The sequence below is a fragment of the Erythrolamprus reginae genome, chromosome 3, assembly GCF_031021105.1.
Source record: "Erythrolamprus reginae isolate rEryReg1 chromosome 3, rEryReg1.hap1, whole genome shotgun sequence".
Classification (NCBI taxonomy): domain Eukaryota; kingdom Metazoa; phylum Chordata; class Lepidosauria; order Squamata; family Dipsadidae; genus Erythrolamprus; species Erythrolamprus reginae.
This window is the reverse complement of record NC_091952.1, coordinates 209,102,369-209,126,738: the sequence shown is the minus strand read 5'-3', so window position 1 is coordinate 209,126,738 and position 24,370 is coordinate 209,102,369. Positions and strand designations below refer to the sequence as shown.

At 40.1% G+C, this 24,370-nt stretch overlaps 1 protein-coding gene across 1 annotated transcript in view; it reads right to left on the bottom strand.

The window, feature by feature from the left end:
• Positions 1–24,370, bottom strand: part of SNTG1 (syntrophin gamma 1) — a 272,233-nt gene that overhangs the window by 29,774 nt on the left and 218,089 nt on the right. Inside the window, exons 14-15 of the mRNA XM_070749155.1 lie at positions 10,641–10,757; positions 10,050–10,121 (exon numbers count right to left, since the gene is read on the bottom strand). Coding sequence (XP_070605256.1) covers positions 10,050–10,121; positions 10,641–10,757 — 189 coding nt within the window. The remainder of the gene's footprint in view (positions 1–10,049; positions 10,122–10,640; positions 10,758–24,370) is intronic.

Here is a 24,370-nt window from a genome sequence, read left to right as displayed (position 1 = left end):
TGAATAAATGAATAAAAATAAAATAAATAAATAAATAAAATAAATATTATAATGACTGTACTTACAATATTCTAGTATAATAATATCAATACTTGTAATCCTCTATTACAAGAAACTTTTGTCAATCTCACACATGAAATATAGATTGAACAGATTATGAAATAGAAGGCATAAAAGGTTCAAGAATGTTTCTAAACACAAACTAAAAACATACAATATCAAACCAATAGGTTTAAATTCAACCAGTTAAGATTGCACACATTTTAAGGCAATGTTTTATTAGTTTCAAAGGCTGTACTTTTATAATGAATAAGATAATTGATTCCTGCTGTCTAGTGTGGTATCTTTCTAGCTGTTCAGCAGAGAGTAGTTACACAATTAATTAATGTGTGTACTATTACTAAATCTTTTCCATAACATCATCCCCATGGCAGAAAAAGCTAAAAGTCATCCAAGTCAGTCCTAAAATTCAAATTGAACAAAATGCCAAGCAAAGCATTTCATTAAATTGAAGCAGAGAAACCTGTCAGTTGTTGCTCTCTCATATTACTTTCCCGCTGCTTACAACTTATTCTGATTTATGTATTGCTGCCAAGTTCTAATTCTCCAAAATACAATGCTACATACTGTTAACCCTAAGTACAATCTTTGTGGCTGTTTTGTATTGGAAAACTTGGTTATCTTGGTTGACAACACCAATGCCATTGCAAATAAGCTTGATATTTCCACTTGCAATATTCCACCTGTAATTTGGGACTTTTATGCTATAATAAGAATACTCTCAATCTCAGGTCTGATTCTAAGATCAGATATACAGGTAGAAAATGTCACTTTAATTCACTGCTTAGATAAATGGAAACAAACTTAATACTTCAGAGGATTAGATGGTAGAGAGTGTAATACTTGTATGAACAAAACTAAGGATACTATTTATTTCTTCAAGGGATGCATCACAAGCTGATTCACATACTTATCAGTCCAGATAAATGATGGTGAATCTTTTTTTGCTTGGGTACCAAAGAGTGCACACATGCAAGATAGCGTGTGCGAGTGTGCTCACACCAATAATGCATAACCCCCGTGCATGTGTGCTGCCTTTCCGCATGCACATAATCCTCCCACGCTCCTCCTCTGCATAGGCACAGAAGCCTCACTAAAGCCTTGGAATTACAGGGGGACTGATACCTGTTTTTCATTGTCCCAGTGTTCAAAAAAGCCGGATGAAGACGGGGGAGAGTGAAAAATGGCTGAGAAGAGGCAGGAAATCAGCTGGCCAGCATGCACATGTGTGCCAACAGGAAGTTTGGAAATGAAATTCCGTATGGGCCGTTAGACCACTTTTCACCATCCCCAAGCTTCAGGAGGCTTTCCTGAACCCTGGGGATAGTGAAAAATGGCAGAAAAGAAGGCAGAAAATCAGCTGGCCAGCATGCACCTGTGCGCTGGAGCTGGCACAGAGCAACACCATGTGCCACTGTGGCACACATTCATAGGTTCACCATCACTGGTCTAGATCAGTGTTTCCCAACCTTGGCAACTTGAAGATATCTGGACTTCAACTCCCAGAATTCCCCAGCCAGCATTCGCTGGGGTTCCAAGGTTAGGAAACACTGGTGTAGATGATATTGTAGACACTGTAAGTCCACGATGGTGAACCTATGGCATGCGAATGAACAGGTGTCAAGTGGAGCTTTATCTGAGGGCATGCGAGGCTTTGCCCTATGTCATCTCCAGAGCGCATGTGCACGCTGGTGAGCTGATTTTCAGCCTTCTGGAGGGCGAGTGGGAGGTCATTTCCCCCAAGCTTCAGGAAAGCCTCCGGAGCCTGTAGATGGCGAAAAATTGATCCAACGGGCCAACCGGAAGTTCAGAAACAAATTTATGGTTGGGCCATTGGGTCCGTTGTTCACCCTCCCCAGGCTCCAGAGCTTTCCTGAAGCCTGGTGAAGGTTAAAATGACCTTCTTCCCACTCCAGATGACCAAAAATCAGCTGAAATCTATTTTTCAACATCCATTGGCTCTGGAGACTTCAGTGAGTTCTGTCCACATGTGGGGGGGGGGGCTTGTGTGTACACATGTGTGGGGGAGAAGGCATTGCATTATATGTGTGGGCGTGTCCTATTGCACGCCCGTGCACTTTTGGCAACTGAGGAAAAAAAGGTTTGCCATCACTGCTCTAGCTACATTATTGACCAAAGCAGTATCAAACTCAGCAACCAAGATATTTGAATAAAATGCAAAGGAAACATCAGGATATGCAAAATAATATTAATAAAAAACTACAGAAAATATTTTGAGTATGATTTAGATTGAGCGTTATCTCGTTCAGCTCTTTCACTGACCGACATAAGTTATTATGAATAATTTTTTTTCTTAACATGTACCCTGAATCTACTTTCCTGTAGTTTCAACCCATTAGCATTTCTCTGCAGGCAATAAAGAATAAGTATATTCCTTACTCTCTCTGACAACAGTTTAGCTACCTGAAGACTACTTCATATCTCTCTTCAGTCTTCCCTTGTGCAAGCAATATACACATACCCAATTCCTTACAACGTTTTTCAGAGGACTTGGTTTCTAGTGCCCCCACCATCTCTGAAGTTATTTTCATTCCCCCCCCCAAAAAAACGTCAATAACATATTCAGTAGTGTTAGCCTGTGTATTGCAGTCTAATACACTGAGACAGAAAACCTTTCCCACTATTCAACTGAGGTGCTCTTTATTCATTATTCAATGTTAGTTCAGAAGAAAAGTATCCACCTTCCCTGGCTGCTAATTCCTAACTTGCTTTTCTTTGAAATCACAACAATACTCTCATTTTCTTCCAAGGTAAAGGTTGACAAAGGCTAACAATTTTTATATACCTTTAGATTCTGCTTGGATCACATCATGTGTGCGAGGTTGGGGATTGCATTATTGGTGTGGTCACTCGCGTGTGTGCTATTGCGTTAATGCACACCCTTTTGGCACCCAGGGAAATAAAGGGTCGTCATCACTCCTCTAGGTACATTGTTGACCAAAGCAGTAACAAATTAAGCAACCAAGATACAGTGATACCTCTTCTTAAGAACTTAATTCGTTCCGTGACCAGGTTCTTAAGTAGAAACGTTCTTAAGTAGAAGTAATTTTTCCCATAGGAATCAATGTAAAAGCAAAGCATGTGTGCAAACTCATTAGGAAAGAAAAGCTCAGAATTTGGGTGGGAAGAGGAGGAGGAAGAAGAGGAGGAGGAGAGTCGCTGCCGAAGGAAGAAGGTGAGGTGAGGGGAATCAAAAAAATCCAAAACTTTAAGGCTTAAAAAAAAAGAGGGACTTTGAGGTGGCAAGGAGGAGCACGCACCTCCAATACACCCGGCGCGAGGCTGCCTCCCATACACTGGCAGCTGCTGCTGCTACCTGCTGCCTCTTCCTTCCCATGCTGAAGGGCTCCCCTCTCCTCTCGCTCGCTCACTTTGTAGCCGGCGCCTTTCCTTTACTGTGGTGACTCCTCGGCTGCCCAGAGCGAAGGGAGCATTTCTTTTCTCTGGGCACTGGCAGAGGTTTATTCCCTGTCCAAGTGCCCAGAGAAAGGAAAATGCTTTGTTCACTCTGGACTACCAAAGCCTCCTTAAGTGTCACCAAAAGGCTCCTCTGGTAGCCCAGATGGCTGGGATTAAAGGGGGAATGGCAGGAAACTGGCTGGGCCTTCATGCCGCTCTCAAATTTCCTGGGAATTTTCCCCCGGCTTGGGTTCTTAAGTAGAAAATGGTTCTTAAGTAGAGGCAAAAAAATCTTGAACACCTGGTTCTTATCTAGAACAGTTCTTAAGTAGAGGCATTCTTAAGTAGAGGTACCACTGTATTTGAATAAAAATGCAAAAGAAACATCAGCATATACAAAATAATATTAGTAAACACTACAGAAAATATTTTGAATACAATTTAGATGATAACCTTTCTTGATTGAATGTTATTTGTAAGTGTTGTGGAATGTGTTACAATATGATGGGCCTAGTACATATTGCAAGAGAAAGATACAATATGAGGTCAAAATGCATGATGCTTTCAGAGTAAGAACCACATCCCCTTTGTTTGCAAAAATAAATGACCTATTTTATCTCATAGCTTTAATCTGATAAGTAACTGAAAAAGGCCTTCTGGGCAAGAGGCCATAGTCATCATCTTGGTTTCCCTGACTCCCTCCCTCCAATCTGTATTTGATTTTGATCCACGCTATAAAAGAGCTGTTTGCAAAGACTGTATTTATCAGACAAATAATATTTTAAGGTTATACAAAATGCATACTACGTGAATGATAGTAAGTGGTAAAGACTCTCTGTGTAATTTTTTTTTACACAGAGAGGTTTTAAGCACAAATGCATAGTCATAATAAAATGGAGTTTAGAAAAATAAGAAATTAAGACCATTTAAAATTTTGATAGCTTCATTCTATCTTGTCTGTTCATTCTGTAATCACTACTACTTTTCAATTTAGAAACATAGAAACATAGAAGTCTGACGGCAGAAAAAGACCTCATGGTCCATCTAGTCTGCCCTTATACTATTTTCTGTATTTTATCTTAGGATGGATATATGTTTATCCGAGGCATGTTTAAATTCAGTTACTGTGGATTTATCTACCACGTCTGCTGGAAGTTTGTTCCAAGGATCTACTACTCTTTCAGTAAAATAATATTTTCTCATGTTGCTTTTGATCTTTCCCCCAACTAACTTCAGATTGTGTCCCCTTGTTCTTGTGTTCACTTTCCTATTAAAAACACTTCCCTCCTGAACCTTATTTAACCCTTTAATATATTTAAATGTTTCGATCATGTCCCCCCTTTTCCTTCTGTCCTCCAGACTATACAGATTGAGTTCATTAAGTCTTTCCTGATACGTTTTATGCTTAAGACCTTCCACCATTCTTGTAGCCCGTCTTTGAACCCATTCAATTTTGTCAATATCTTTTTGTAGGTGAGGTCTCCAGAACTGAACACAGTATTCCAAATGTGGTCTCACCAGCATTCTATATAGCGGGATCATAATCTCCCTCTTCCTGCTTGTTATACCTCTAGTTATGCAGCCAAGCATCCTACTTGCTTTCCCTACCGCCTGACTGCACTGTTCACCCATTTTGAGACTGTCAGAAATCATTACCCCTAAATTTAGCAAAGAAAGCGCTGCTATGTGCGTGATTAGGAATAAATTTTGATGATTGCAAAGTATACACGTTCACAAATAAAAAACAGCTTTATTTTAATAAAATAAACTATGCTCCAATCCTACATTGGCTTCCCAATTCCAATTCCAAAACCAATATCCATTTTCTTATTTTCATTAAACATACATTTCATTTTTTAAGTTAACAGAGAGTACTAAAAACACACATATCATTAAGGAATAAATTTGGCAATGGGGAAAAATGAGTGAATTGTTAAAGGGTGGGGGTAGGAGGGTCCGAAAAGATCACTTAACTCCTGAGGTAGAGTAAAATACTGTAGAAGGTAAGATAAAGGTTTCTCTGTCTAGGCATTTCCAACTCTAGGAGTCCATGCTCATCTCCATTTATCTACTCGCCTTTTCATGCTTTCAAATTGCTTAGATGGGCAGCAGCTGGGGCAAGTAACAAGAGTTCACTTCATCATAAAGCGCTTGGATCTCAAACCTGGACTATTAGCTTTCCAGCTGACAAGCTCAGCATCTTTAACTGCTGAGCTATTTGCGCCCCTACTGTAGAAGATAAAGGTAAACTATCCCAACTTAACGTTATCTGGTGTAAGAATTCCTAATTCCAAATTTAGCCCAGCATATATTTTTTTCTGTTTCAAATCCACAGCAACGTTAATTGGATGTTTTCTTTGTTTTAAATTTCAGTAACTCTCATATCTGCTCTAAACTAAAAATGGCCAATTATTTTATATTCTTCACTATATGAATAGTTTTGTAATCATTCTTCAAAATGTGATGACATCAGTCTGATAATTTTCAGTTGTAACTTCCATCCTACTTTTCTATATTGGTAGTTACATGCAAACTCCAGAACAGAACTGGTATATTTTTTCAACTCACCAATATAAAATTTGCCTTGACAGCAGCTACCATGTTCAGTTAAGCAGAGGAAATAATGCCATCAAATGGCTCAAATGGCTATTGCCAAGAGGCATCATTAGGGAGAGAAAGACAGATTGTCAAAAAAAGAAAGGACCATCCCTGGATAGTATGTAAGGGCATGCAACAAGAGAGCCAAAAGCAGAAACAAAGGAGCATATTTAGGATATAAGGCACTTATGTCTCTTCCAATAAATTGACATAATTGAAAAAGATGGGATTGGTACTAATTACAGGTTTTCATGCAACTTTTTATGAGAAAAAATATTCTAATGCACACAGTATACCCAGGATCATATCTCAAGCTTAAATGACACTCACTAGACATTATTTATAAGATTGGAAAGAATATTAAATTAAGCTTAAAGAAATATGTTGCTGACAAGTAACTTCAGAGCTGAATGACCAATTATCAGGATCTAATTACTTGCAAAGATATCTAGCACTTCCTATAAAGATACCATGTTTGTGATAAATATGAATTTATTTTGCTAGTAGCAGATATCATGAAGTGTCATTTAGCAAAATTCAGCTTTTAGTAAAAGACATTAACAAAACAGCAGTTTCTGCATATGTAATTCCATATGTAATTGTATTTTTTTGAAGTATAAGATGCACTTTTTCGTACCTAAAGGAGGGTGAAAATTTGGGTGCATCTTATATACCGAATGTAGCCAAAAACGCAAGGCACAGAGAAGATGATGATCTGTGGCAATCCCTGCAGACTGGAACAGCTGATTGGGGGTATTCTGGGAGGCTGATCCATCCGCCAATCAGCTGCTCATGCTGAATCAGGCTGCAATAATGTGCTGAAGTTGACCTCGCTATTTGCTGCAAAACTCAGAGTTTGCAGCAGCAATCACATTCAGAGAGCACACACAAGTAACTGATTCAGCAGGATTCAATAACTTCTCTTTATATATAATACAGTAGTACCTCTAGATACGAGCTGCTCTACATGCAAGTATTTCCAGATATGAGCTAGGAGGGGAGAGACATTTTTGTTCTACTCCCGAGCTGAAATTCGGGATACGAGCCGAGCGTCCACTAGGTGGCGCAAAAATCCTTGCTTTTGGTTAGAACCCTTGCTTTTGGTTATCTCGGAGGGGAAAAAAGTTATTTGTTCCAGAATATGAGTTGCCTCGAGATACAAGCTCCCTTATGGAACGAATTATGCTCGTATCTAGGGGTACTACTGTACTAGCTAAATACCAGTGCTTTGCTATGAAACTATGTGATGGGGCTTGATAAATTGACACTTAAAGCTTGAAAATTAATGAGTAGTTTAAAAAAGGACTGTATTATTCCATTAGAGATGGTAAGCTAAGTTTCTGTTACAGATAAAGACATTATTTGCATAGCATAGACTTTCAATTTGCCCCTCAGATGAATTGCTCAGGCCCTGTCTGTAAACAACATTTCTGGTTTTGCTCTCTGTCTGGAGAATGACCAGGCTTGTCAGGTCAACTGACTCTGGACCATGTCACACCGAATTAACCATGGGAGAAACAGGCAGCTTCTCTTAGTTGTGTTTTCCTAATCACATATGTAAATTTTTTTCCTGTGTTTTTTGCCTCTTTTCTTTTTAACTGTGTTACAGTAGAAGGAACAGATTCATCTGAACTGAGGAGGAAAACAAGGGAAAAATCTGTCTCTGCCTGCCAGCATCCATTAGTATTTATTTGACTAGCATCCTGTCAGAGTGTGAGAAAGTTGAGGGGTGTTTGGAAACTCAAACAGTATTTGCTATGTGAGCAAGGAGACAGGAAGGAGTCTGCACATGGCATAGCTCAACTGTTCTGTAGTAAAGCTGCTTGCTGCTGTGAAAGCAAAAGCGAAACTGAAACTCCTCTGCTTGTGTTTTGCATTTGCATCAGATTTCTTTTCAGGTGAGGAGAGGGGAGTAGAACTCCTTATCATCAGAGCTTGTTAATAATAATATAAAAATACTCATACTCTGAGGGTCATTTTGAAAAATCTTTTCTTAGTGAGCATCTAGAAGGCAAGAGGAACATACATGGCAAATTTCAAATTTGTAGGCTTTACAATTCTGGAGATTTCATGATTAATGTATGAGTGATTTTTGCTTTTATATATATATATAGATAACACATTAAGAAAATATACAATATCAAAAGCAGGTTTTCCAATGTGTAAAACACAAGCAGAGGAGAGGAGTTTCAGTTTCAGTTTTGAGCAGCAGACTAGTTTACAGTTCAGCACAAAATCAGAGCTGCATAGCCCAGGTTCCTTGCTGTCTCCTTCCTTGTTGCTCACCCAGAAAATACTGTTTTAGTTTCCAAACAGTCCTTAACTCTCTGACACACTGGCAGGACGCAAGCCAGATAAATACTGATGGATACTTGTAGGCAGAGGCAGGGTATTTTTTTCTTATTTTGCTCCCCCAAAACTAAGGTGTGTCTTGTACTCCAAAAAAATACTCCTAAAATATGCTATATTGTGAAGCATAGTTGTACTTCAGCATAAACAATTCCAGAAATATTGTATATGGAAGTACTCTTGCGTACATACACATAAATTCTGGCTAATAGTTTAATATCCTCCAAATAAATTACTATTATTTATTTGCTTGATATACGTCTGTACATTTAACAGTGTAGTTAAATTCTAGTTTATTATGTTTTTACAAAATGCAAAAGCACAGATGGCAAAATATCAAATAAGAATAGTTGAACTTCACAGTTGATACTATTAAAACTTTTTTCACTAACACTATAAGTCATTTGAACTTCACAGTCAGGTGTGTCAAACTTGAAGTCCACAGGCCGGAGGCATCACATGCTGGTCATGCCCATTCCCATTTTAGCAAAGGGGAAAAAATTATGATACATGACATGATAACATGTCATCACGAGTTTGACAACCCTTCTATAAGTAGTCATCAACTGACAACCATTCATTTAATGGCTGTTCAAAGTTACAATGGCACAGAAAAATAACTTATTCACACTTATAATTGTTTCAGCATCCTCCTGATCACATAATCAAAATTTGGGCACTTGGCAACTGGCATTCATTTATGATAGTTGTAATCTCCCTGGGTCATACGATAATTGTTTGTGAACTTCAGACAAGCAAAACAACTGTGTTACTAACTTAAAAATTGCAGTGATTCACTTAACAACTTAGACAAGAAAGGTCATGAAATGGGATAACACTCACGGAACTGTCTTAAGCCAACAATTAACAATTAAGCCAAAAATGGAAATTTTTGGGTTAATTGTGGTCAAGGACTACCTGTATGATACTTTTGAATATTATTAATATGAAAAGCCACCTCTGACCAGATAATTAAAAAACTACTGATTTGATAGCCTTGAGAACAAAGGGGTTGGATGGTATGTAGAAATGAGCTACCTACTGTCCTGACTTTTGTAACCTTAGGACAGGAGTTCTCGAATTTGACCACTTGTGAACTTCAACCGCGAGAATTCTCCATAGAATAGCTGGCTGGAGAATTCTGGGAGTTGAAGTCCATAAGTCTTAAAGTTTGAAGATCTCTGCCTTAGGATAAAAATAAAGGAGTAAAAGGTTTGCTTTGTTTTTTTTGTTATTACTCATGGCCATTAGTCCTTCGAGGTAGACTAGACAAGAAGCATCAAGTATGAATACTAGCTCTGTCTTTATTGTAAAGTTACATTAACAGGATCTTGCAAGTCTGAAAATATTTCCCCCTCCTTCTTATTCTCCAGAAGTGGATCACTTCTGAAATGCTTCCCAGGTCCCCTTTTCTTTTATGGGCTGAAATAGTTCTTGCATGATGATTGTCTGGCCTATGGATCTTCCCCTAGTCTCCCAAAATCATTCCCACATGCCATTACAATGGCAGAGTGCTCAAAACTAGCTATAGAACCCTCCTTCCCCTGAACTAAGGGTATTTTACCATGATCCATGCTATTCTTTTTAATTATGTAAATGAAAATTATTTTTATTCTTCGTACCTTGAATATTTTGTACATGATCTCATATACAGAAAATGTTCTTTCAGCTCGGGTCCAATCCCATGTTGTAACCTTGAATAGAAATGTACACAAAAACTAATTACACTTATTTTCCATTCAATTTTGAAAAGCAACTCCACAAATCCACCTACAGCTGCATATGCAAGAGGATGGTAAGAAAACATGCTATGATTTATAGAAAAAACAGTGGTGATTTTTTAAAGCTATCTAATGTGAATTATTTCTGGCTTTGAATGTACTATTCGTGAAAATTGTACATAGAAGGAGAACTATTTTAAAGTTGGTCCTGATGAAAATGGAAGAACTGCAATAGGGGGAAGACTTTTTTAAATTTATGAATATAAATAAAACGAGTAGGATCTATTTTCAGATCAGTTTTTCATTAAAGTTGTATGTATAAATCATTACGGTTACCATTATTGACTTTTCACATTATTTTTTCTCTGTCATCCTTTCATAATTTTTTCCTGATACAAAATTGAATGAAAATCCCTGAATTTCATTCAAAGCCTCCAAATCAACATAGACCTGTACATTTAATTATAAAGCTAGATACCGAATGGTACTTACTGGAGGTGCTAAAAATTTATAAAGTGAAGAACCCCTTAGTGCAAGAAACTTTGGTGTGTACATTCGGTCCTGAAGAGAATCTTGTTCCCGTTCCTCAGTCCAGCCCATGTAGACTATCTGGCATAAAAAACAGCGTATTTTTTACTTTCTACAGATTATCATTTATATAAAAGATACACACATTGAATATTCAAGAAGGGTATAACTCTGCATACAATATATCAGTGTTTTCCAACCTTGGCAATTTGAAGATATTTGGACTTCAATTCCCAGAATTCCCCAGCTAGCATTCGAGTTGAAGTCCAAATATCTTTAAGTTGCCAAGGTTGGGAAACACTGCAATATATGATGATGAATGTGCAGATTCATGCTATATCAGTAAGTAATCACATTCTGAATTTGCATCAGCTTTGTTTGCAACTACAGTAGTACCTCGTGATACGAATCCCTCATCATACGAACTTTTCGAGATACAAACCCGGGGTTCGGAATTTTTTTGCCTCTTCTTACAAACTTTTTTCGCCTTACGAACCTGCCGCCGTGAATGCCGAATCCGGAAGTTCGGCAAAAGTTCGGGTTCGGCGTTCGAGAGAACGCCGAGAAGTGCCGCCGCCCGGCTGTTACCTTTGCAGAAGAGCCGTGGAGCTGTCGGCCGGTCGGGAAGCTCAAATGGAGGTGGGGAATCCCAGTAGGGAATTCCAGGGGTGGAGCTTTGACGTCACGAAGACGTCCTTCCTGGAGTCCACGTTTCGACCGGCCAGGAAGGACATCTCCATGACATCAAAGCTCCGCCCCTGGAATTCCCTATTGGGATTCCCCACCTCCGTTTGAGCCTCCTGACCGGCTGACAGCTCCACGCTCTTCTGCAAAGGTGACAGCCGGGTGGCGGCGCTTCTCGGCGTTCTCCTGAATCCGAACGCTGAACCCAAACTTTTGCCTAACTTCCGGGTTCGGTGTTCAGGAGAACGCCAAGAAGCGCCCGGCTGTTTCAAAAGGTGACAGCCGGGCGGCAGCGCCCAGCGAAGTGCCGTTCTTGCGATTTTTTTTGGTTTGCATGCATTAAGCAGTTTTACATTGCTTCCTATAGGAAACATAGTTTCGTCTTATGAACTTTTCACCTTGTGAACCTCCTCCCTGAATCAATTAAGTTCATAAGACGAGGTACCACTGTATATAGAGATTAGTATGCATTTTTACCGGAAGAAAAGAGAGAAAAAGGAAAATAAATTAGTATGCTTGATTATGGAATGATGCCTTGAGGATGAAGTTGCAATAAATATGCTTAGATGGGATTTAAATTAGCCTTTATGTGATTCTTTCAAAGGTGACAATTTTGGTATAGGATACTGCTATTGACTAGTTTACATTTGTCATTCATCAAGTTGTTAAATGATAATAACCTTTTAAATACTTATTAACCTTGTAATGAAAACGGAATCTGCTTCTCAATTTTGATCAAGGCATTTTGACCCAGTGTATACAAATAAAATTAATCATGAATGATTAAAAAACACGGTATTAAGAAATGTTCATTTAACTAGGCTTTCTTGAAAGAGCTGTGATACTTGATAAAGATTCTAATACTGTCCATCACCAAACAGAACAAAGCAATTTATTCTGTACAAATTCAATGATTTTTCGTAGAGAACTTTTCCCCAGTTCTACAGTATTCATGAAATTTAACAGCAATTGCCTTTGAAACATTATCCCCTTGTCTGTCCATATCATGAGATTAGAGCGATTTTACACACAACCCATTCTTTGGTTAAAGATTTATAAACATAAAAAGGCACTTCTGATTCAGATTGCATAACTGCAGACAAATTATTAATGCAAAATACCAGGAACAGTATTCATTTGCTTCCTCCTAAAGCAAGAATTCAAATGAGGAATTTAATCCTATACATTTGCTTTAGCTTCTGCTGCTATTCCATAATAAAATTCATATTGTTGCCACTCAAGGCAAAGTTGCTGTAAAATGATGAAGCATGGTTTTTAAAAATCAGTAGGATGGTTTTACAATGCTAAAATATAATCTGAGAGGATTATAAAGCAGATTGTGAAAAGAATGTGGAATATTAATACAGCCATAGTTACTACTCCCTCAATGCAATTAAGATTCGGATGGCCCCTAACCCTTCCATACTCCACCAAAATTGACTTTCTTCTATTTTTTTCCATTCTGAACCATCCAAAATTTTCTTATGCAGGCAACTCCTATCATACAATAATTCTATCACTAAATGTATACATTACAGTTCAGAAAGCCCTCTTCTAAAACTTCTGGTTTGATGTTTTGATCTTTGTTTTTGTGATCCACATTAATTTTGCCTTTTATTAAATAACGAATTCACTTACTCAGTGACACATAATGTTATACCTAGAAATTAATAATTAATATGATGATATATAGGTATATGGATTTCTACGATTGGCCACACAGTCAGCCAAGTTTAGTTAGGGGCAAGGCAACTTCAGCAAAAGCTGGAATGAGCTGTCGGTAGAAGTTTGCAAACCCTAAGAAGCACAGGCTTCACCTTGGATGGGTACATCTCTATGCCTTTGTTTGAGATGTGGTATCCCAAATAGTCTACTGATGTTTTGTGAAATTTGCATTTGGAAAGTTTTTACATAAATGTTTAGATTGCTTTTGGTATTTGTATCCACCTACCAAACCCTTCCCAAGGACCTGGGATAAGCAGATGTTATTGTTTAATAATATTGAAAGTAGCACCACAGGATATACAGTGATCCCCCGGTTATTGCGTTCCCGACCATTGCGAACAGGCTAATTTGCGATTTTTGAACCCGGAAGTCAAAACACCATCTGCGCATGCGTGCCCTTTTTTTCTATGGGCACGCATGCGTAGATGGCGCCGGGCAGATCAGCTGCTGGGCGGCTTCCCTAGGTCTTCCCCCTCTTGGCGGGCATCAGCGAGGAGTTTCCCCACCGCCCACGCAAACTCCTCGCTGCTGCCGCTTCGCTCGGGCCGCTTCCCAGCTGAGTACTCAGCTGGGAAGCGGCCCGAGTGAACGGCTTGTCCGCAGCCTGCCCACGCCGTTCGCTCCCCCTCTTGCTGGCGGGAGGGCGAGAAGCCCTCCCCAGCACCCGCTCGCCCGCCCTTTGCCGCTCGCCCGGCCACCCGCCGTTCACTCGCTGCTCACCCGGGTTCGGGGGGGGGTGCTGGCAAGCCGCCCATGCCGGCGGCGACGTTTTAAAACAGCCGCGCGGCTTTCCAATGAGTCCCGAAGACAAACGCGGAAGTTTGACGTTTGTCTTCGGGACTCATTGGAAAGCCGCGCGGCTGTTTTAAAACGTCGCCGCCGGCATGGGCGGCTTCCTAGCAGCCCCCCAAACCCGGGTTGGGGGTCCGGGGGGGTGCTGGCAAGCCGCCCATGCCGGCGGCGACGTTTTAAAACAGCCGCGCGGCTTTCCAATGAGTCCCGAAGACAAACGCGGAAGTTTGACGTTTGTCTTCGGGACTCATTGGAAAGCCGCGCGGCTGTTTTAAAACGTCGCCGCCGGCATGGGCGGCTTCCTAGCAGCCCCCCAAACCCGGGTTGGGGGTCCGGGGGGGAGCTGGCAAGCCGCCCATGCCGGCGGCGACGTTTTAAAACAGGAACCCCAATCTTCGGCTCCTCGCTAGCGCTGCGGGAGTAAAAACACCATCTGCGCATGCGCAGATGGTGTTTTTACTTCTGCAGCGCTACTTCGCGAAAACCCGATCATTGCTAGGGGTCCTGGAACGGAACCCTCGCAATGATCGGGGGATCACTGTAAAGTGTTTCAAGTAAGGTTTCCTTTTGCAATTAACTGATGTGCGTTTGTCATAATGCCAATGGTGTTCAAGTGGTGTTCCAGATGTTTTAGAATTATACTCAAGGTGCTTTTTTACTATTGGTACTAAATCCTTTTTTGCTACAATCATTTCACTTCTATTTACATATCTTTATACTTTGTGATTTTTCTCCAGTTCTTTCTCTTCTTTTCTGCTGTTACTAGGTACCACCATGTCCAATATCCAGACTTTTTTTTGGTCTTATCAACAATTACTAGGTCTGGAGTATCATGTGGCAGATGCTTTTCTGTTTGCAGTTTAAAGTTTCAGAGTAAATAAAGATAAGAAAATCCCTTTTTTTCATCTCCTATTCCTTTCTATGTATTTCTTATTTGCTGGCAAACAGTATTTCTTGGAGTTATTCCAATGCACCTTTGTTGTTACTTTGTCATGATATTTTTTGTAGTCAATCTCTTGCAGCAGCTAATTAGTTGGTCCAACTAGGTATTTCCTCAGTTTCTTTGCAGAGAAGGCATTTCCTGTCACCGTCTTCTCAATGCTAGGCTTTGTATGCATGTGTTTGTAAGGCTCTTTTAATGCAGACAGAATTATTTCTTTCCTCCTTTGCTGCTCTTAGTCATTGCCAGGTCTTGTCATTATCTGCATGGCAGCTAGTTTAGTTACTTGCCATGTAACACTTTGTTTGCTATGTCTCTTTTTTATTCTTCATTGGTGTTTCTCATAGCCCAATGTAGCCTCTTTAATATTCAGTAAGCCTTCATGGCACAATAGCTTTAGGGCCTCCTCTTCACTGTCCTTCAGATAATGAAGGGTATTCTTCAAGTGCTCTTTTCACTTCTTCTTCAACTGTTTGGTGTTCTTGTGCCCATCTATGGTCTTTGGTTGCGTGGATGAAGTACTTGATTCACTGTCATTATTCTTCTGATCCTCCTATCCAGTGCTTTTATTTCTGCTTGAGTCCAATCCACTTTTCAGCTGCATATCTAATGACTGGAGTTGTCCAGATGTTAATCATCTCGATGGTATTTCTGCAATTGAGTTTAGATTTTAAGATTTCATTTTTCTGATGTGTCCACTACTAACCTTTTCTGTGATATCAGTCTGCTTGATTTTGCCCAGGGTATTTGTATCTTCATCTAGAGTCTTGATATTTCCGTAGCACATCTTGACTCCTTCGGTTTTCAATATTTTTCTCTTGTTAATGGTGTGGGTGCACATTGATCAAGACCAAACTCAGTTGCAATCTTACTCTATGTCTAAACAATGTTGAGAAGAAATTCTATTTCAGATTATATATTATCTATTCATCTTCATATTATTCACGTACAGTAAATGAAGTGGAATTGTCTGACTGATGTTACAAATATCTCATAGCCAGGACCTCCCTTCTGTTCTTTATTGTAGATCCAGGAATTAATGCAATAACAAATAGTGAGGGTGTTAATGAAAAATTATTCTCTTGCTCCTGTTAACCTTTCCCAGTCTATCAGCTCTGATCAGCAATTATGTCTTTCATTGTGCCATTCACAAAGATGCTGATGTTTCTACGGATTCCCGATATTATCATATTATCATCACTTCAGAGTCTTCGTAGAGGGGCAGCATATAAATTCTATTATAAATAAATAATAAACAAATACTTATCTAGTAATGTGATAAGCGGTCAAATGCCTTTTTTAATCTATCAAAACTACAAAGAAGTCTTCCTTCTTCCAATTTTCCAAAATTATCTCATCCTCTAGTGCTTTTGGAGTGGTCCCCCCCCCCCGCTCAGATGCAAAGGGCACTCAGCAATAGCACTTATACTTATATTCTACTTCACAATGCTTTTTGATCCTCTCTAAGAGGTTTATAGAGTCAGCATATTGCCCCTAACAATCTGGGTATTCATTTTACCCATGTTGTAAGGACGGAATGATGAATCAACCTCAAGTCTGTTGAGATTCAAATTGCCAAACTACAGACAGACAGCAGTCAATTAGCAGAAGTAGCTGGGGTGGTGCATCAGGTAGAGTGCTGTACTGCAGGCCACTGAAGCTTACTGTAGATCTATAGGTCAGTGGTTCAAATCTCATAACTGGCTCAAGGTTGACTCAGTCTTCCATCCTTCCGAAGTAGGTAAAATGAGGACCCAGATTGTGGGGGCAATATGCTGACTCTGTTAAAAAGTGCTATTGCTAATATGTGCAATAATGGGTAGCCAAAATTTTTACTGCCACACTGTGGGTGTGGCTTGATGGTCACGTAGGAGTGGCTTGCCAGCCATGTGACCAGGTGCAAGTGACTTGAACGATCATCGTTCAAGTGAACTGTTAAGTCCTCAACTTACAATGACACCAGTGTCGCTCTCTGTGGTGACAATTTGCTTCACGTTTCCCGCGCTCTCCTTCCTGGGTCACTCCCTGCCTCAGGCTGGGTAGCTAGGTGAAGGGGTGCCAATCAGTTGTTGAGAAAAAATGGGGGAGGAAATGGCCCCCCTGCAACTCCTGCCAGTGCTGGTGGTCAGCTGGAGCTGGGCACACAGTTTCATTTATGTTGTGAGCCACCCCGAGTCCTCAGAGAGGGGCGGCATACAAATCCAATAAATAAATAAATAAATGAATTTCCACTGGTGGAATTGCGTTCCACCCTCTCCTGCCTGCTGCCCACCCCTGAATATGTTGTAAGCCGCCCTGAGTCTAAGGAGAAGGGCAGCATTAAAATCGAATGAATGAATGAATGAATAAATAAATAAATAAATACAGTAGTGTATTCTAACCACTGTGCCACCATGGCTTCTGTTGGTAAGCAAGTAATTCGCCTGTAATTGCTTAGTGCTACTTCTTTGGTTGTATCTTTCATTATCAGGTAGGTTTTACCTGATGTTAACCAATCTTCAATTTCACCTTTTTGCAATATGTTACTAAATTCCTTAGCAATTGTGGGCATAGACCAGTCAGATATTTCAACCAAAAACCGTGCAGTTCATCTTCATGTGGTGGGTTGCTCCTGGTTTGGCCCAGTTCTTAGAAACGGGTAGCTCTGGTGGCAGGAGGCTCCATCCAAACATCTGGAATGCTTCTGCACATGCGCAGAAGCATTGCGCACGTGCGCAAACTAGTAGTAAAGGATTTTGGAACCCACTATTGGTGCTGACCAATTCTTGATCTTCCTTGCCCTTTTCCACACAATTTCTGCTGTTAATACAAGTGTTACATTTCAGCTCTCCCTGCCCTCCATTTACTTCCTTTATCCATAATGCACTATTGTTGAATTTCTTTGGGTTAGCTGCCCCCAGAACTGCACTGTTTCTTCTTTATCAGGTGTTGACTGATTCCCTGTAGTCTCTTCCTTGATGGATTGGTCAAAATATTTCTGATTTCAGTGAAATTAGAGAGTCTGCCTATAGTATGCAATTTGAGGTTCATAACTGTTAATTTTCTTAGCTATCTTGGTTATTTACTGGTTTATTATTTCCAGTGCTTTTATAAATTTGTACACAATACCTTTTCCCGATCTGATATCTATTATTTGACATAGCATTCAATTTATCTATCTTCTTGTCAGAGACTTTTTCTTCGTGACTTATGATTTGCCACAGCTTTAAGGTACATAAGGGGCCATCCTACCCAATGTATAATCATCTTTGTCTTGAAGGATTTCACCAGCTGCCTCTTATGAAGGCAGGAATAGAATTGAACATGAGTGCTTTCTGTCACTCCCACTAAAGATCCTTGAGCTTCAGAATTACTGGTTGGCAGTGTATTCTCACTCCACTAACTATTGATGGTACAGGAAAACTTTTATGCTCTTCTGGCTGCACAATCATTTTCTCCAATCATTTACAGTAGATGAGGAAGGGAAGGGGAGAAAGAGATTCAGAACCTGTAGAAAAGATGTTGAGACTCTAGAAAGAGTGCAGAGAAGAACAACAAAGATAATTAGGGGACTGGAGGTTAAAACATATGAAGAACGGTTGCAGGAACAGAGTGTATCTAGTTTCATGAAAAGAAGGACTAGGGGAGTGTTCAAATATCTCAGGGGCTGCCACAAATAGGGAATCAAGCTACTTTCCAAAGCACCTGAGGGTAGAACAAGAAGCAATGGGTGGAAATTAATCCAGGGGACAAACAACTTGGAACTAAGGAGAAATTCCCTGACAGCTAGAACAATTAATCAGTGGAACAATATGCCTCCAGAAGTTGTGAATAGACCAACACTGGAAGTTTTAAAGAAAATGTTGGATAACCATTTGTCTGAAGTGGTGTAGGGTTTCCTGCCTAAGCAGGAGGCCAGACTAGAAGACCTCCAAGGTCTTTCCAACTCTGTTATTCTGTATTCTAATTAACGTTTTATGAGCTTAGATAAATCTGCCTCAAGGGAATATAAAACATATTGCCAGTGTTTATTAGCACTGCAAAAATCTACTGGTTTTTGCACCTTATAATATACAACTCTTCAAATATTTTAAAATTCAAATTTGTGTAAAAAAGAACTAAGTATGTAAACATCAAAGTTAATTGAATCTGACAATAAAGATACAAGATAAAAATGATAACATAATTATGCAGCAGAGAAGATATCATTTATCTTACAAAGAGAAATCAGCACTTCTAGCTGAAAGGGGATAAGATAATCAAGAAATATAATTCATTTTTTAAACTTTAGACTATACACAGAGAGACAAATTTAATTATAAAATTGCTGCTATTATGAGATAAAAATATTTTCTCATTTTACTCTTCTATATACAAGTAAAATATAAACAGCTTTAATGACCTATGAGTATCTGCTGTACGAAATAAACCAGAGAGGAAACAAATCTAGATGAGCTAATACTACTTTGCTTTTTGTTTATGTTAACAAAATCTTGTAAGTCTGAAAGTGCAAATCTCCCACTGTCTCTTTTTACAGTGTGATAAATTATGGTGAAGCAAATGGTGTGTTCCTCCCTCTCTTCCCAGTTTTTGGTTATGATCATTTCATCTAACAATATAACTAATGTAATATCAGTCACACAATTAGGGGAAAGAAGGTTGAATAATCAATTAGAAAACCTCTCAGAAACCTAGGAGTAAACTGTGACCAATTCTTTGCTGTGAAATTTTTGATAAGGAGCTGAAATAAGAACACAATACCAAGCCACTGTCAGTTAATATTATTTGCAGAATGCTGATGGCAAAATAAATACTGAATAAATATTTCTTCAAAATGCAAGCAGTAATATTATTATTTATACAAAAAGAGATTTGGATATACTATTGACATCACATTGGTCATTATTTTTTTAATAATGCTTGCTTTCATGGGTAAACTAACCCATTTTACATTTCACATACATACAGTGGGGGGAAAGTATTTAGTCAGACACCAATTGTGCAAGTTCTCCCACTTAAAAAGATAGAGGCCTGTAATTAATATCACAGGTAGACCTCAACCATGAGAGACAACATGAGAAAACACATCCAGAAAATCACATTGTTTGATTTTTAATGAATTTCTTTGCAAATTATGGTGGAAAATAAGTATTTGGTCACCTACAAACAAGCAAGATTTCTGTTATCAATATAAAAGTCACCTGTCCACAACCTCAAACAGTCGCACTCCAAACTCCACTATGTTGAAGACCAAAGAGCTGTCGAAGAACACCAGAAACAAAATTGTAGCCCTGCACCAGGCTGGGAAGACTGAATCTGCAATAGGCAAGCAGCTTGGTGTGAAGAAATCAACTCTGGGAGCAATAAGTAGAAAATGGAAGACATACAAGACCACTGATAATCTCCCTTGATTTGGGACTACACACAAGATCTCATCCCGTGGGGTCAAAATGATCACAAGAAAAGTGAGAAAAAATCCCAGACACACATGGGGGAACCTAGTGAATGATCTGCAGAGAGCTGGGACCAACGTTACAAAGGCTACTATCAGTAACACACTACGCCGCCAGGGACTCAAGATTCTGCAGTGCCAGACGTGTCCCCCTGCTTAAGCCAGTACATGTCTGGGCCCGTCTGAAGTTTGCTAGAGAGCATTTGGATGATCCAGAAGAGTATATTGGGAGAATGTCATATGGTCAGATGAAACCAAAGTAGAATTGTTTGATAGAAACACAACTCATTCTGTTTGGAGGAGAAAGAATGCTGAGTTGCATCCAAAGAACATTATACCTACTGTGAAGCATAGGGGTGGCAACATCATGTTTTGGGGCGGTTTCTCTGCAAAGGGACCAGGACAACTGATCCGTGCACATGAAAGAATAAATGGGGCCAGGTATTGTGAGATTTTGAGTGCAAACCACCTTCCATCAGCAAGACCACTGAAGATGAAACGTGGCTGGATCTTTCAGCATGACATTGATCCCAAATACACCGCCAGGGCAATGAAGGTGTGGCTTCGTAAGAAGCATTTTAAGGTCCTGGAGTGGCCTAGTCAGTCTCCAGATCTCAACCTTATAAAAAACTTTTGGAGGGAGTTGAAAGTCTGTGTTGCCCAGCGACAGACCCAAAACATCACTGCTCTTGGGGAGATCTGCATGGAGGAATGGGCCAACATACCAGCAAGTGTGTGCCAACCATGTGAGGACTTATGTTTGACCTCTATCATTGCCAACAAAGGATATATAACAAAGTATAGAGATGAAGTTTTGTTATTGACCAAATACTTATTTCCCACCATAATTTGGAAATAAATTCATTAAAAATCAGACAATGTGCTTTTTTGGATGTATTTTCTCATGTTGTCTCACATGGTTGAGGTCTACCTATCATGTCAATTTCAGGCTCTCTCATCTTTTTAAGTGGGAAAATTTGCACAATTGGTGTCTAACTAAATACTTTTGCCCCCAATGCATTTCTTCTTGGCTACACCTGAACATTTCTTTTTAAAAAGAAGTTTACTGTAATGCAGTTAGGAACACCCATATTTCACAACTTTGGTGAAAACATGTTTTCTCAACTATTTAATTGTTCCTTATTTATATTATACACACTGACTCCTAATTGCTCACAATGTCTCTGGTTTGTCTTTAGGAGAACTCTAATTTGATGAATCCTTAATGTATACTTATGCTTTTCTATGTATTCTTTTAAAGCTATGCTAGTTTCTGAAAAAGCTCCACCCAGATGTACAAAAAAATAAATAAATAAATTGGGATGAGGGTGTAGGATAGAGTGCAAAAGAAAATACAGTGGTACCTCATGATACGAACCCCTCGTCATACGAACTTTTCAAGATACGAACCCAGGGTTCGGAATTTTTTTGCCTCTTCTTACGAACTTTTTTCGCCTTACGAACCTGCCGCCGGCCGCTGGGATGCCCCACCTCGGGAGCGGGTTCCTCCCGTTTTTTCCCACCCTGTCCTGCCCCATTCTCCCCTCTGGATCTCCATGGGTTTCCCCCATTTTTCCCCACCCGGTCTTGCACCATTCTCCCCTCTGGATCTCCATGGGTTTCCTCCGTTTTTCTCCACTCTGTCCTGCCCCATTCTCCCCTCTGGATCTCCATGGGTTTCCTCTGTTTTTCTCCACCCTGTCCTTCCCCATTCTCCCCTCTGGAGCTCCATGGGTTTCCTCCGTTTTTCTCCACCCTGTCCTGCCCCATTCTCCCCTCTGGATCTCCATGGGTTTCCTCCGTTTTTCTCCACCCTGTCCTGCCCCATTCTCCCCTCTGGATCTCCATGGGTTTCCTTCGTTTTTCTCCACCTTGCCCTGCCCCATTCTCCCCTCTGGATCTCCATGGGTTTCCTCCGTTTTTCCCCACCCTGTCCTGCCCCATTCTCTCCTCTGGATCTCCATGGGTTTCCTCCGTTTTTCTCCACCCTGACCTGCCCCATTGTCCCCTCTGGATCTCCATGGGTTTCCTCCGTTTTTCTCCACCCTGTCCTGCCCCATTCTCCCCTCTGGATCTCCATGGATTTCCTCCGTTTTTCTCCACTCTGTCCTGCCCCATTCTCCCCTCTGGATCTCCATGGGTTTCCTCTGTTTTTCTCCACTCTGTCCTGCCCCATTCTCCCCTCTGGATCTCCATGGGTTTCCTCCATTTTTCCCCACCCTGTCCTGCCCCATTCTCCCCTCTGGATCTCCATGGGTTTCCTCCATTTTTCCCCACCCTGTCCTGCCCCATTCTCCCCTCTGGATCTCCATGGGTTTCCTCCGTTTTTCCCCACCCTGTCCTGCCCCATTCTCCCCTCTGGATCTCCATGGGTTTCCTCCATTTTTCCCCACCCTGTCCTGCCCCATTCTCCCCTCTGGATCTCCATGGGTTTCCTCCGTTTTTCCCCACCCTGTCCTGCCCCATTCTCCCCTCTGGATCTCCATGGGTTTCCTCCATTTTTCTCCACTCTGTCCTGCCCCATTCTCCCCTCTGGATCTCCATGGGTTTCCTCCGTTTTTCCCCACCCTGTCCTGCCCCATTCTCCCCTCTGGATCTCCATGGGTTTCCCTCCCCCCACTCCGTTCGCCTCAGCTTCGTCTGCCGGCAGCTTTTTTTTTTTAAGCCTTAATGTTTTGGATTTTCCTAATCGGCTTGCACGCATTATTGGCTTTTCCATTGATTCCTATGGGAAACATTGTTTCATCTTACGAACTTTTCACCTTACGAACCTCGTGCTGGAACCAATTAAGTTCGTAAGATGAGGTATTACTGTACTTTTAAAATATTTGAAGAGTAAACCTCTGGTCCTGTTGAAAGACCCAGATTGGATTTTGCAACATTATCCCAGGATATCTACAGTATATTTGCCTTTATTTGGGAAAGAAAACATTGCTCTAATGTTTGAGTTAAATTCTCCTCTTCCCCAAAACATTGTTCCAATTTCTGGTTGATTTTTTTGTCAAGTTCCTGACAACATCTGGCAGCTGAGCATTCCATAATATCTTTCCTCTTCAGAATAATTTAAAAATATACTTGAGATTTATATTTGAAATATAGAACCTGACATACCCTGAAAGTATACTAAATTAATATTAACATAACGAATAAAGCATAAGAACAGATATAGACCCAGAAAGAAAACTACTGTAAGATTTTGGGCAGGTTAATATATATTTCCTCTCAGGTTTTTTTTAAATTAATCTTACCTCGGAAGAACATATTTTTCTCTTATAAGAAGAAGCCTGATGAATAGCCAATGACACAGTCATGTAACTGATTCTTTTTAATCAAAACAAAGCTAAATTGGACTAAATCTTATCACTTTTCTTTCCCAGATAACTACCGTATATACTCGAGTATAAGCCGAGTTTTTTAGCCCAAAAAATAGGCTGAAAAACACAGCCTCGGCTTATACTCGGGTCATTGCAAAAGTCACCACACGAGGGCGCCATTGCTTGAGCCAGAGCGAGGAGGCACCAGCTTTTGTCCCCTCTGGCACGCCGTAGTTCCTCTCCCTGCCTCAAGCAAATGAGGCAGCCATTTGCTCCAACCGAGAGAGGGAAAAAGCAATGGTGAGTAACTATTCTTTGCTCTGTCTGCATTGTCCTTAGTCGGATTAAAAAGGCCCCCTGCTGTCAGATTCTCCTCCCCCTCCTTTGAAAGGATTTAAACTGTTTAAAAAATGGCATTTTGTGGTAGTTGCTGTCCTTGCTTGGATAGGATCTAATAATGTGTTATGAGGCAGAGCTAGACAGGAATTCTTTTTCTATCTGTCTATTTTTCTATCTATCTATTTTTCTATCTATCTATTTTTCTATCTATCTATCTATCTATCTATCTATCTGTATCTATTTCTATCTATCTATCTATCTATCTATCTATCTATTTTTCTGTCTGTCTGTCTGTCTATCTATCTTTCTATCTATATCTATCTGTCTATCATCTATCTATCTGTATCTATTTCTATCTATCTATCTGTATCTATTTCTATCTATCTATCTATCTATCTATCTATCTATCTATCTATCTATCTATCTATCTATCTATCTATCTATCTATTTTTCTGTCTGTCTGTCTGTC